The 14533-nt window shown below is 38.7% G+C and overlaps 1 protein-coding gene across 3 annotated transcripts in view; it reads left to right on the top strand.

The window, feature by feature from the left end:
- The window catches only part of capgb (capping protein (actin filament), gelsolin-like b), a 19342-nt gene extending 6027 nt beyond the window's left edge, over nucleotides 1-13315 (top strand). For all 3 annotated transcript variants that reach the window (XM_060894042.1, XM_060894025.1, XM_060894033.1), the window contains exons 3-9: nucleotides 4489-4643; nucleotides 6547-6708; nucleotides 6912-7061; nucleotides 7656-7742; nucleotides 9264-9396; nucleotides 10246-10337; nucleotides 12813-13315. In XM_060894042.1, coding sequence (XP_060750025.1) covers nucleotides 4489-4643; nucleotides 6547-6708; nucleotides 6912-7061; nucleotides 7656-7742; nucleotides 9264-9396; nucleotides 10246-10337; nucleotides 12813-12878 — 845 coding nt within the window. In that variant the 3' untranslated portion in view covers nucleotides 12879-13315. The remainder of the gene's footprint in view (nucleotides 1-4488; nucleotides 4644-6546; nucleotides 6709-6911; nucleotides 7062-7655; nucleotides 7743-9263; nucleotides 9397-10245; nucleotides 10338-12812) is intronic.
- The last annotated feature ends 1218 nt before the right edge of the window (nucleotides 13316-14533 follow it).

Raw genomic sequence — 14533 nt, 5'->3', positions numbered from 1 at the left:
AAATTCACCTTAAGACTCAAATACAAGGTTCATACTTAAAATACGCATCTAATTGGTTGGTAAAGGAAACGGTTACTTGCATTGGCTTGTTGCACAAGAGTCCGGATGCAACAGATAAATCTATGAAGAGTCAGTTAGGGTGGGGTCAGATGTTCTTCCAAGTTCTCCTGAAGATCAGAGCAGTTGTTGTTATTGAAAGTGAAGCTTGCTGGAAGTTCCTTGAAGGAAGATGGAGTCGTCTCCAAGCTGTTCCAAAAGTCTGACCATGGATTGGTGGTGTTTGTGACAATTTAAAGGTCCCGAACTCCACCCATCTTTGGGGAGATGGCCAATATTACGGCCCGGATTTCGGAGGGAAAGACTCTTAAAACTTTTAAAACTTTTAGATGACTTTAAAGTTTTATCCAAGGTGTATTAAGACGGTATGGCGCCTTTCGTGCTCAAATAAAATACACCATTGTTTGAAAAATGAGTAACCGATAATTTTGTGGTCATTTGGATACTAAACATGAAGGGGAATGATGGTATAAAGGCAGTGGTACATTACATACACAGATCAGTAATCAAAGTGTAACTGATGTTACTACGATATTGTGTTCTGATAAAGGCAAAGAAACAAAAATGAAACACAAAATAAAATGCATTTTCATTAGGGAAGTGAAAAACAGATAATTTTGTATACCTTCTGACATCAGACCTTAAAAGGACATACAGCCTTAGAACAGGTATAAATCAACCTGCCAGGGTCGGTAATTTAAGTATAACTGATGTTAATACAGTGTTGTGTTCTCGTTTTATTAGTAAAAGGAATGTCCCAGTGTGTGTGTGTGTGTGTGTGTGAGTGTGTGAGTGTGTGTGTGTGTGAGTGTGTGAGTGTGTGAGTGTGTGTGAGTGTGTGAGTGTGTGAGTGTGTGAGTGTGTGAGTGTGTGAGTGTGTGAGTGTGTGCGCGTGTGCGCGTGTGCGCGTGTGTGTGTGTGTGTGAGTGTGTGCGTGTGTGTGTGTGTGTTCTGGTTGAGAGCCCCTATGAGTTCAATCAGAGAAGCGGCATGGGGTTATCTGGTCTTTGTGTAGGATCCAGCCAATCTGGAGCCAGTTGTGTGTGTGTGACACTGGAATGCAGACCCTCAATAAATTGTAAACTGTAAATCTAAATGACCTGTACCAGACGCTACAGCTAGTTAGTGTCATTCTAGGCAGTTTGTGTCACAGCTAGTTAGTCTCATGCTAGCAATGTTTACTGGGAATGTTGATAGATTTCTGTCACTTTTACTGTGTGACTTAACAGATATCTGATGATGGAGAAATATAGTGGTGTATGGAGTAGAAAGTGGAGGTTTTTCTTTTGAAATGTAATAAATGTAGTAAATGTATAAAGCATTAGATGAAAGGAAAAAATACAACCGCAGTTTCTTTCTTACGTCACAACTCGTCGTAGGCGACTCGTGTTCGTTCTTAGGTTTGACTCCGTTATTCATTATACTGGAGAACAGGAATTGTGTAGAAAAAACATGTTTCCTATTTTATAAACATGTCTGAAAGCACAGAGGAGAAAATTCAGTATACTTCTGACTGATATCCCACAATGCCTTGCGGTAGTTTAGCCTCAGGTGTACAGAACACCCATAATGCACCACGTCTTTGACGCTCATATAGAGTTATATTGTGTAGCTCTGTAGAGTTATAAATGTTGTATCTTTGTTTTATTAGCTAATATCTGTTCATAAAAAATGCTTCAGATTTGTTAAATGTACTTGTTTTGTTACAGTCAGGTGAGTCAGGGTTTTCATTTATTCGTTTATTTATCGTGTTGTGGAGTTTGACACTAATTTGCAGCGCTGTCAAGTTTTGAAGACAGTCAAGAGTGACAATTCCACCCCCCCCCAACTGCCATACAACCCCCCCCCCCCTTTTTTTTTTAACCAGATACAAAGTATTTGTATTTATTAATTTGAGTGTGAGGGTGTGGGTGGGTGTCAGTGTGAGTGTCTGTGTGAGTGTGTGTGTGTGTGTGTGTGTGTGAGAGAGAGATTATGACTGGTGGTGTTTATTGTAAGTGTTTGTTGCCTTTTTGGACTCCTTTATCATGTGTAATGTTGCTCCCATATAAAACAGTTCGGCTCAAGCCCAGACATTTTTAGGGTCATGATTGAGGACAATGTCTCGTCCAGAGACAAACTGTTTCGTGTTGAGGTTTTGTTCAAACCGACCATCGAAAATACCCTCTCTAATGAATATATATACGATGTGTGGCGAAATGTGTGTGGCGAGAGAACGTGACAATAGACCCAAATGAGTGACACTTGATAGCCCTGAATTTGTGAGGTCCTGATCTCTGTAGGTAAAGTTAGTTAGGTATAGCACCTGGATTTGAAGCAACTCAAACAAACACACCTACTCAAATAAACACCAAAATCGCATGAGACAATTTCCCTTCCAAATATCCTCTCTCGCCCGAAAATACAGGAAACACCTGCGTTCAAGGTTTAGGTTGCATTTGTTTTACAAAAAAGACGTTAAAACATCACGACGTGTGATCGTGTGACGTGGTTTACCTCAGGTCTCCATCTCACGCTTCCTACTTCCTACATCTTAGTCTTAAAGTTCAGTAACATAGTCATGCTTCTTCAGAATGCACGCGTCATATTATTATACCGTCCTTCCTCGTGAACACGTCATAAAATCCTCGTGAACGTTCATACGTGTGTGAACCAAACGTGTGCGTAACAAGAACGTGAACTAAAACATCTCCTTATCTCCTTAAACTTCACCGTATCGATAATCACATATACTTTATTTTTTTTCTTGACTATACGTGTTAAACTGTTGCTATGGCAACAATATCATATCTCTATAAGATAAACGAAGGTTGTGTGCGAGTGCATTGCGGTCAGGGCTGCTGATTTGACCAATCAGAAGCCAGGATTTGACAGGGATGTAGTGTAATCTACAAGATCATATAATCCGCTCAGATGGATTATGATCATGCTGAAGGAGAAATAAAGGGAAAACCCAGGAGAAATCAGGAAGGGTGTGAGGTTTGTGTGAGTCATTAATGTTTCAGCAGTGACAGAGCAGTGTTTGGCCTGTCGGCTGGCTGTGTATGGGCTGCTTTAGGTCACGCTGCTAATCTGCTTGTCAACACATAGATTCATGATCTGCCCCCGTGCCCGGTTCCTGCCCTCCGACATCGGCCTTTTGAACGTCGTCCCAGAGCCAGCGGAGCGTATCGTAGTACACGGCTCTGAATACAGTACACACAAATGTTAGCTGATTACGTGTTTAAACCGTTTTCTATCAGATGTTAAATGTTTAATATTAACCTACAATTTTAAATATTTAAACATCGTAATTTGCTTCGAATCCTAGGCAAATACATTCAAGTGCAAAAGTTTGTACACCCTATGTTAAATGAATGAATATATACAGGATTTAGAGCTGTACAGTGTGTGTACATGTAGGATTAAAGTCACGATGATCTCAGTACATACAGTATAGAACATGCGTCGACTCCCTGATGTAAATCTGTCACAAGGGTTCTCATGGCAACTTGTTGCAGTTGGCAGGCTGTTTTTCACCATACAGGAAATTACACACACGCAAGCATACATGCACGCACGCGCCCACACACACACACACACACACACACACACACACACACACACAGTTTGCTTCTTCGATTTTTAGTTTATGTTAGTTTGTAGAAACATTAACTAAAATGGTGGTAACTATGGTAACATTTATCTTTTTTTATCTCCCCACTATCTCTCGCTCTCTCCATCTATTTCTGTCTGTCTCCCTCATTATCTCTCTCTCTCTCTCTCTCTCTCTCTCTCCCTATCCCCATGTCTTTTTTGTTATGTTCTCATCTGTCTGTTTCCCTTTTTTTGCCTCACTCTTTTCTCTCCTCATCTCTCTCTCTCTCTCTCTCTCTCTCTCTCTCTCTCTCTCTCTCTCTCTCTCTCTTTGACTCCCCCTTTTCTCTCCCCTCAATATTTTGCTCTCTCCCCATCCATCTTTTGTTCTCTCATCTTCAACCCCCTCTCTCACCCCCCTTTATTTCTCCCTGCCTCCCTTTCTCCCCCTTTCTCTCCCCATCTCTCTTTTAATCTCTCTCTCTCTCTCTCTCTCTCTCTCCCTTCCCATGTCTTTTTTGTTCTGTTTTTATCTGTCTGTTTCCCTTTTTTTTGCCTCCCTCTTTTCTCTCTATCGTTCTCTCCTCATCTTTGTCTCTTTGTCTCTCTTTGACTCCCCTTTTTCTCTCCCCTCAATCTTTTGCTCTCTCCCCATCTATCTTTCATTCTCTCATCTTCAACCCCCTCTCTCACCCCCTTTATATCTCCCTGCCTCCCTTTTCTCTCCCCTTTCTCTCCCATCTCTCTTTTAATTTATCCTTATCTCTCTCTCTCTCTCTGTCTGTCTCTCTCTCACTCTTGCTCTCCCTCCTTCCCCCCTCATCTCCCCTGTCCTCTCTCTCACGCCCCCCTCAGGTGAGAAGTCGACTCGTGATGAGCAGGTGGCTTGTGCCGTCTTGGCCACCCAGCTGGATAACTTCCTGGGAGGAGATCCTGTCCAGCACAGACAGGTGCAGGGCTACGAATCGCCCGAGTTCATGAGCCTCTTTCCTAGGGGAATTACCTATAAGGTGAGTATCTGATATATATCTGGTAATATATAATATTATAAACAATCTCTCTTCTAACAATGAGAAGATGCTTTATAAATGATTAAGCACTATAAGATTTAATAAAAGGATTCATGGGTCATGATTGCTGCTTATTTATGGAGTTATAGAATCAGCCAATCAGGTGGCAGCAGTATAGCAGCATGATTTAGAGTTTACACAGAATGGGAGATGTTCATGTTTGATGTAAACCGTAACTGAAGCTCTTCACCTCTGTCTCCATGGTTTTATACAGTGTAGTGGTGTTCCTAATAAAGTGGACAGTTAGTGTATGTGCAGGTGTCATTAGTGGTGACACGAGTACGAGATCAACACAGGATCAGGATACGGAAATCATCCATAAAATGAAACATACACACGTTTTTCGTGATGATTTCTCAGTATCGTAGATCCTGAGTGTGAGATTTTCAGCCTTTCGAGGAACACGTGTCTTAAGTGCTGGATTCTGTGTTAAGTGTTTGTGTGCGATAGTGAAACTGCACTTTCAGTGATGAGTCATCTGCCGTTAACTGTCAGTTAACATGTTTAACTAAGTGTCAGGTTTACTGTACTAGGTGAAAAAGCAGCACAGAGAATGTCAATGTGCTGGAGTTATTGCTCAAATAGGAACATTACACTTGTGTAAAATGTTTTGAATAAAGAAGCGTCCGTCCGAGATCTACACGTGACTCAAACTTGCGCTAAAATAAATAAAGAGAATTATTTAAATGTGCTGTGACGTGACATACGGCTAAGTACGGTGACCCATACTCAGAATTTGTTCTCTGCATTTAACCCATCCAAAGTGCACACATACACGCAGCAGTGAACACACACACACACAGCAGTGAACACACACCCGGAGCAGTGGGCAGCCATTTATGCTGCGGCACTCGGGGAGCAGTTGGGGGGGTTCGGTGCCTTGCTCAAGGGCACCTCAGACGTGGTATTGCCGGCCCGAGACTCAAACCCACAACATTAGGGTTAGGAATCAAACTCTCTAACCATTAGGCCACGACTTCCCCAAAGTCTGAGAGACTGATCAACACTTTTGTGTTTTCCCGTATTGATACTGTAATGCCTTGTTGGCTGGGGTGTCTAAAGCTTACCTTACTAGAACAAAGTTAAAAGATCACATTACTCCCGTTTTGGAGTCCTTGCACTGGCTCCCTGTTAGGTTTAGAGTTGATTTTAAGATTTTGATGCTTACCTACAAGGCCTTACACGGGTTAGCTCCTCAATATTTGGCTGATCTTTTAATTCCTTATATTCCATCTCGCGATCTTCGTTCTTCGGAAACTGGTCTTTTAACTGTTCCTTTAACTCGTTTAAAATCGACGGGAGATCAGGGCTTTGTCTTCACTAGCTCCAAAACTGTGGAATTCATTACCAACTGAGAGAAGGCAAGCTTTTAAATCTCTGCTTAAAACTTATTTTTTTAGGGTAGCTTTTAATTTGACTAATTGTAATTTTACATAGTGCCTATTTTATTGTCTATTTTTGTTGCTTTAATTTTAATCTTTATATTGTGTGTGTAATTTTGTTGCTTTTATTTTGCTTTTGTAAAATTAGGGTGCCGATATTTATGCCATTGACACGAGAGTACAGTTCCAATTGACTAAATCTTATTTATCTTGAATTTCCTCCATGATCAACAAAGTTGTAAGTGTATGTGTGTGGATGTGTGTGTGTGTGTATGTGTGTGTATGTGTGTATGTATGTGTGTGTGTATGTGTGTATGTCATGCTCTGTGTATGTTTCTCACTTTCTGATTGTTTATTTATATCTGTGTTTTTGTTATGATCTCTCTCTCTCTCTCTCTCTCTCTCTCTCTCTCTCTCTCTCTCTCTCTCTCTCTCTCTCTCTCTCTCTCTCTCTCTATCAGGAAGGAGGAATAGAGTCGGGTTTTAGGAAACAGCAATCTGGCTCTGGTCCGGTTCAGAGGTTATATCAAATTAAGGGGAAGAAGAACATCAGGGCAAAGGAGGTGGAGCTGAATTGGTCCAGCTTTAATAAAGGAGACTGCTTCATCCTCGACCTGGGAGAGGTGTGTGTGTGTGTGTGTGTGTGTGTGTGTGTGTGTGTGTGTGTGTGTGTGTGTGTGTGTGTGTGTGTGTGTGTCTGGATAGATTGGATAGGCAGAATCTTTTACATTCATAAATCCTGTGTCATAGCAATTAAGTGTTCTGTGTGTGTGTTTGTGTGTGTTTATATATGTGTGTGTGTGTTCTTGTGTGTCCCCGTCTCCAGACGATCGTGTCATGGGTCGGCTCTCAGGCCAACATGTTTGAGAAGCAGAAGGTGCGAGAGATTGCTGCTCTCATCAGAGACACAGAGAGACACGGCAAAGCTCAAATCTCTAGCATCCAGGAGGGAGAGGAGACGCCTGAGATGCTGAAGGTGAGAAAGAGCGAGCATCATAATAACATCTCGTCAGGACTCTGTGACATATTTGGTAGCTGATCGTGCTTTAGCTAGCGTAGCTTTTCTGTGATCGAAACAAAACAAACATGTAATCTCTGTTCTGTCTTAATGTGTAAACAAAAGAGCTGCTCATTCAGAAGATATAATAAAAAATATTAAAAATATCTACTATGCATTAATTCAGAGTATTTACTTCTTATGTTGTGGGTCATTTTAATTGTAATTGTGTGACAGGTTAAAGTGGCAGTAAGTGATTTTGAGATGAAGTTTTGAAACACAAAAACAAAGGTAGTGTCGTATTAAAGCTAATCGCATAACACCTGACTGGAAGGTAAAAAGGCGGAGCTTTGATTTGACTGTAGGCATTCTTTCTTCTGATTGGTTGGATGTTGGTGGTCCATATTGCTGTTTTTTTTAAAGATAGCGTAGTGCTGGTTTTCTCTGGAGAAATGTTCCTGATCTCTGTGATGTTCCAAATATTCCCAAATTGGAAAACATTATAAAAAAAGCACAATGTTAAAAATATACCCGAAGTGCTCGTGTTATAACTTATAAATTTCCCCATAACAGGTTCTCGGTCCGATGCCGGCGCTTAAAGAGAGCAGTCCAGAAGACGACAGCCAAGCAGACATGTCAAACACAGCCTCTCTCTACAAGGTACCAGAGCATGTCATTGTTAAAGCAGCACCTTTACAGATCAACAGAAATCACAACGTCTCACAGAAGTGTCTCACTTTCTGTCTGTCTCTCATGCTCTTTGTGTGTGTGTGTTTGTGTGTGTGTTTGTGTGTGTGTGTGTGTTTGTGTGTGTGTGTTTGTGTGTGTGTGTGTGTGTGTTTGTGTGTGTGTGTGTTTGTGTGTTTGTGTGTGTTTGTTTGTGTGTGTGTCTGTCTCACTTTCTGTCTGTCTCTCATGCTCTTTGTGTGTGTGTTTGTGTGTGTTTGTGTGTGTGTTTGTGTGTGTGTTTGTTTGTGTGTGTGTCTGTCTCACTTTCTGTCTGTCTCTCATGCTCTTTGTGTGTGTTTGTGTTTGTGTGTGTTTGTGTGTGTGTCACTTTCTGTCTGTCTCTCATGTTCTTTGTGTGTGTGTGTTTGTGTGTGTGTCTCACATTCTGTCTGTTTCTCATGCTCTTTATGTGTGTGTTTGTGTGTGTGTCTCACTTTCTGTCTGTCCCTCATGCTCTTTGTGTGTGTGTGTTTGTGTGTGTGTTTGTGTGTGTGTGTTTGTGTGTGTGTGTGTGTGTTTGTGTGTGTGTTTGTTTGTGTGTGTATGTCTGTCTCACTTTCTGTCTGTCTCTCATGCTCTTTGTGTGTGTGTGTTTGTGTGTGTGTGTTTGTGTGTGTGTGTTTGTGTGTGTGTGTGTTTGTGTGTTTGTGTGTGTTTGTTTGTGTGTGTGTCTGTCTCACTTTCTGTCTGTCTCTCATGCTCTTTGTGTGTGTTTGTGTTTGTGTGTGTGTTTGTGTGTGTGTCACTTTTTGTCTGTCTCATGTTCTTTGTGTGTGTGTGTTTGTGTGTGTGTGTGTGTGTCTCACATTCTGTCTGTTTCTCATGCTCTTTATGTGTGTGTTTGTGTGTGTGTCTCACTTTCTGTCTGTCCCTCATGCTCTTTGTGTGTGTGTTTGTGTGTGTGTGTGTCTCACTTTCTGTCTGTCCCTCATGCTCTTTGTGTGTGTGTGTGTGTGTGTGTGTCTCACTTTCTGGCTGTCTCTCATGCTCTTTGTGTGTGTGTGTGTGTGTCTCACATTCTGTCTGTTTCTCATGCTCTTTATGTGTGTGTTTGTGTGTGTGTGTCTCACTTTCTGTCTGTCCCTCATGCTCTTTATGTGTGTGTGTGTGTGTGTGTGTGTGTCTCACTTTCTGTCTGTCCCTCATGCTCTTTATGTGTGTGTTTGTGTGTGTGTGTCTCACTTTCTGTCTGTCCCTCATGCTCTTTGTGTGTGTGTGTGTGTGTGTGTGTGTGTCTCACTTTCTGTCTGTCCCTCATGCTCTTTGTGTGTGTGTGTGTGTGTGTGTGTCTCACTTTCTGTCTGTCCCTCATGCTCTTTATGTGTGTGTTTGTGTGTGTGTCTCACTTTCTGTCTGTCCCTCATGCTCTTTGTGTGTGTGTGTATGTGTGTGTGTGTCTCACTTTCTGGCTGTCTGTAGTCCTGAAGTCATCAGTTTGTTCTTCTTCTGCAGGTTTCGGATGCCACAGGGTCGATGAAACTGACCAAAGTCTCTGAGAAGAATCCATTTGCCAAAGACCTGCTGGTACGTGACGACTGCTTCATCTTGGATAACGGAGCCAATGGCAAGATCTTTGTTTGGAAAGGTGAGAGAGCTCAACATCTTAAAGTAAACACAAGGTGTGGAGTGTAAGACTCACGATTAAAGGTGGGGTTGTGTAGTGAAACACCATCACCATAAACTGGATTATTTACCTGTATGACACAAAGGGGTTTATTCCTCTTATACCACGTGACTTTGACACAGACTGTAAATAATAACAACAATAATAATAATAATAAGAAGAAGAATTTGTAGTATACAAAAAAACAAATCTATGTACAGAATACTAGAATAATAATCATCATCATCATGATTTACATCATTTAAATTAATTGTATATATATTTTTTTAATTTTTAACAGTTTTTTTGTTATAGTTATTATTATTATATTATTATTTTATTATATGCTATTTACTATTGGGGAATGTCCATAAAAGACACACTACACCACTACACAACATACTACACAACACACACCAAAACACAACACACTACACAACACACTACACCACTACACAACACACACCAATACACAACACACTACACCACTACACAACATACTACACAACACACACCAAAACACAACACACTACACAACACACTACACCACTACACAACACACACCACTACACAACACACTACACCACTACACAACACAACTAAACAACACACTACACCACCATCAGCACAACACTCATCTATCTATCATCTAATAAATTGTAGTTGATATAAATTTATCATCTTATCCTCTAATCTTATTTACACAATAAAATCAACACAACTTTTTTTCCCCAAGACAATGTTTTGTGTCCTTCTAAATTATGATGATGATGATGATGATGATGATGAGTGTTTAAGAATATTGCTCATGTTGATGTTTCCTCTCCACAGGCAGTGGTGCTAATGCTGAAGAGAAAAAAGCGGCGCTGAAGGTCGCAGATGATTTCATACAGAAGATGAACTACCCCAGGATGAAGACGCAGGTTTGTCTTCAACTCTTCTTGTGTAACGTATGAGTAAAACAGGCTGTGGATGAAATCACTGACAGTCTGAGACCTGCTTCAAGATCCTAAACTCCTGATTCTCGTGATTCAGTATAATGAACTGAACATGATTCAGTGTAATGAGCTGAACATGATTCAGTATAATGAACTGAACATGATTCAGTATAATGAGCTGAACATGATTCAGTATAATGAGCTGAACATGATTCAGTATAATGAACTGAACATGATTCAGTGTAATGAACTGAACATGATTCAGTGTAATGAACTGAAAATGAATCAGTATAATGAGCTCAACATGATTCAGTGTAATGAACTGAAAATGATTCAGTATAATGAACTGAAAATGATTCAGTATAATGAGCTTAACATGATTCAGTATAATGAGCTTAACATGATTCAGTATAATGAACTAAACATGATTCAGTGTAATGAACTGAACATGATTCAGTGTAATGAACTGAAAATGAATCAGTATAATGAGCTCAACATGATTCAGTGTAATGAACTGAAAATGATTCAGTATAATGAACTGAAAATGATTCAGTATAATGAGCTTAACATGATTCAGTATAATGAGCTTAACATGATTCAGTATAATGAACTAAACATGATTCAGTGTAATGAACTGAACATGATTCAGTGTAATGAGCTGAACATGATTCAGTACAATGAACTAAACATGATTCAGTATAATGAACTAAACATGATTCAGTGTAATGAGCTGAACATGATTCAGTGTAATAAACTGAACACGATTCAGTATAATGAGCTGAACATGATTCAGTATAATGAACTGAACATGATTCAGTATAATGAACTGAACATGATTCAGTATAATGAGCTGAACATGATTCAGTATAATGAACTGAACATGATTCAGTATAATGAGCTGAACATGATTCAGTATAATGAACTGAACGTGATTCGGTATAATGAGCTGAACATGATTCAGTATAATGAACTGAACATGATTCAGTATAATGAGCTGAACATGATTCAGTACAATGAACTGAACGTGATTCGGTATAATGAACTGAACGTGATTCGGTATAATGAACTGAACATGATTCAGTATAATGAGCTGAACATGATTCAGTATAATGAGCTGAACATGATTCAGTATAATGAACTGAACATGATTCAGTATAATGAACTGAACATGATTCAGTGTAATGAACTGAAAATGAATCAGTATAATGAGCTCAACATGATTCAGTGTAATGAACTGAAAATGATTTAGTATAATGAACTGAAAATGATTCAGTATAATGAGCTTAACATGATTCAGTATAATGAGCTTAACATGATTCAGTATAATGAGCTTAACATGATTCAGTATAATGAGCTTAACATGATTCAGTATAATGAGCTTAACATGATTCAGTATAATGAGCTCAACATGATTCAGTGTAATGAACTGAAAATGATTCAGTATAATGAACTGAAAATGATTCAGTATAATGAGCTTAACATGATTCAGTATAATGAACTGAACATGATTCAGTGTAATGAACTGAACATGATTCAGTGTAATGAACTGAAAATGAATCAGTATAATGAGCTTAACATGATTCAGTATAATGAGCTTAACATGATTCAGTATAATGAACTAAACATGATTCAGTATAATGAGCTTAACATGATTCAGTATAATGAGCTTAACATGATTCAGTATAATGAACTGAAAATGATTCAGTATAATGAGCTTAACATGATTCAGTATAATGAGCTTAACATGATTCAGTATAATGAGCTTAACATGATTCAGTATAATGAGCTTAACATGATTCAGTATAATGAGCTTAACATGATTCAGTATAATGAGCTCAACATGATTCAGTGTAATGAACTGAAAATGATTCAGTATAATGAACTGAAAATGATTCAGTATAATGAGCTTAACATGATTCAGTATAATGAACTGAACATGATTCAGTGTAATGAACTGAACATGATTCAGTGTAATGAACTGAACATGATTCAGTGTAATGAACTGAAAATGAATCAGTATAATGAGCTTAACATGATTCAGTATAATGAGCTTAACATGATTCAGTATAATGAACTAAACATGATTCAGTATAATGAGCTTAACATGATTCAGTATAATGAGCTTAACATGATTCAGTATAATGAACTGAAAATGATTCAGTATAATGAGCTTAACATGATTCAGTATAATGAGCTTAACATGATTCAGTATAATGAGCTTAACATGATTCAGTATAATGAGCTTAACATGATTCAGTATAATAAGCTTAACATGATTCAGTATAATAAGCTTAACATGATTCAGTATAATGAACTGAACAAACTGCATCTTGAATTTCACTTCATACTTCCTGTACAAACCCTGTGGAAGATACGGATGAAATAAAACACTCCACGTTCTGCTGTTAAAGGGAAACAAAACACCTAATCAGACTTTTGTGTTCCTTTAATTTTCCACAGGTGGAGATCATACCGCAGGGCCGAGAAAACGTCATCTTCAAGCAGTTCTTTCAAAGCTGGAGTTAAAGCGTTCAGAAAGATTGGGTTTAGCTGATGGTACTGAAAAGAAAAATAAATAATTAAAGAATGTCACAGTGACTCAAAAACAGTATTTTATTACTTAAATAATTAATTCTCACAGAGTTAGAAAGACAGAGTTAGTAGAAATCTCTCTCTCTCTCTCTCTCTCTCTCTCTCTCTCTCTCTCTATTTCTCTATTCTATTACATTTGAATATTATATGAATAAATTTATAATACTGGATTTTTATTTTTTAAAAACTCACTGATAAACAAATCAAACTGCCAGTGATCAGACCGGTGTTATTTACCAGCGTTCAGGCCAAGATGATGTTTAACACAGATTATAGACTGCTTTTTTTTTTTTTTTTACGTTTTGTTTGTTAATAATCTGTAAACTGTGCTAAATTGGCAGCGAAGCAATAAAAGTCACAGTGGAGCAAAACCTTCTGGTCGTCATTATTGTTTTTGTGATTAGTTATTTATATACAGAGTGATACTGAGCTGCGGGACGATAATCTAATCTTACGAACCAGGCGTCAAAGTTTAAGACGATCAGACGTTTATGTAAACAGTTATATGTGCGTGATAGTGTTGCTGAGGGACGGAGAGAAAACAGACGGTGGTGTAAATCTGGGTGTAAATGGTGTAAAAATGGGGATGTTGAAAATGGGGGGCTACTGATCGGAAGGTCATGGGTTCGAACCCCAGGTCCACCAAGCTGCCACTGCTGGGCCCCTGAGCAAGGCCCTTAACCCTTAGTTGCTCAGTTGTAAGTCACTCTGGATAAAGGTGTCTGCTAAATGATGTAAATGTAAACCGTTTATGATGAGATTACAAGCTGATCACAACGCTGGAGGTTCAGAGTTAAATCTGGGTTTATATCGTATATGTTAAGGACTGGACGAGTATCAACACAGCATGAGGACTGAATTCATTAATCATTGGTTTTTAAATCATGAAAAAATATAAATGTGTAAAAACAAAGAAATCATAAAAATGAATCTTATTGAGAAAAAAATTCGTGTGAAAATAAATGATTCATTTAAAATAAAATGACTCGAAATTAATTGTGTTTTAAAATAAACCTCGTGTGTAAATAAATGATTTATGGCTAAAGTGAAGAATCCTGAAATATTTAACTTCATTTTGGTCAGGTTCAGTCGCGTAATGTGTGACGTGTACCTTTACTTTCTATTTACCACTACACAATACACTACACAACACACTACACAATACACTACACAACACACTACACAATACACTACACAACACACTACACAACACACTACACAATACACTACACAACACACTACACAATACACTACACAACACACTACACAATACACTACACAACACACTACACAACACACTACACAATACACTACACAACACACTACACAATACACTACACAACACACTACACAATACACTACACAACACACTACACAATACACTACACAACACACTACACAATACACTACACAATACACTACACAATACACTACACAACACACTACACAACTCCACTACACAACTCCACTACACAATACACTACACAACACACTACACAATACACTACACAACACACTACACAATACACTACACAACACACTACACAATACACTACACAACACACTACACAATACACTACACAATACAC

This window comes from Tachysurus vachellii, chromosome 2 (assembly GCF_030014155.1).
Source record: "Tachysurus vachellii isolate PV-2020 chromosome 2, HZAU_Pvac_v1, whole genome shotgun sequence".
NCBI classification, from domain to species: domain Eukaryota; kingdom Metazoa; phylum Chordata; class Actinopteri; order Siluriformes; family Bagridae; genus Tachysurus; species Tachysurus vachellii.
The sequence above is the reverse complement of the archived record's forward strand: the minus strand, read 5'-3'. Positions and strand labels throughout refer to the sequence as shown.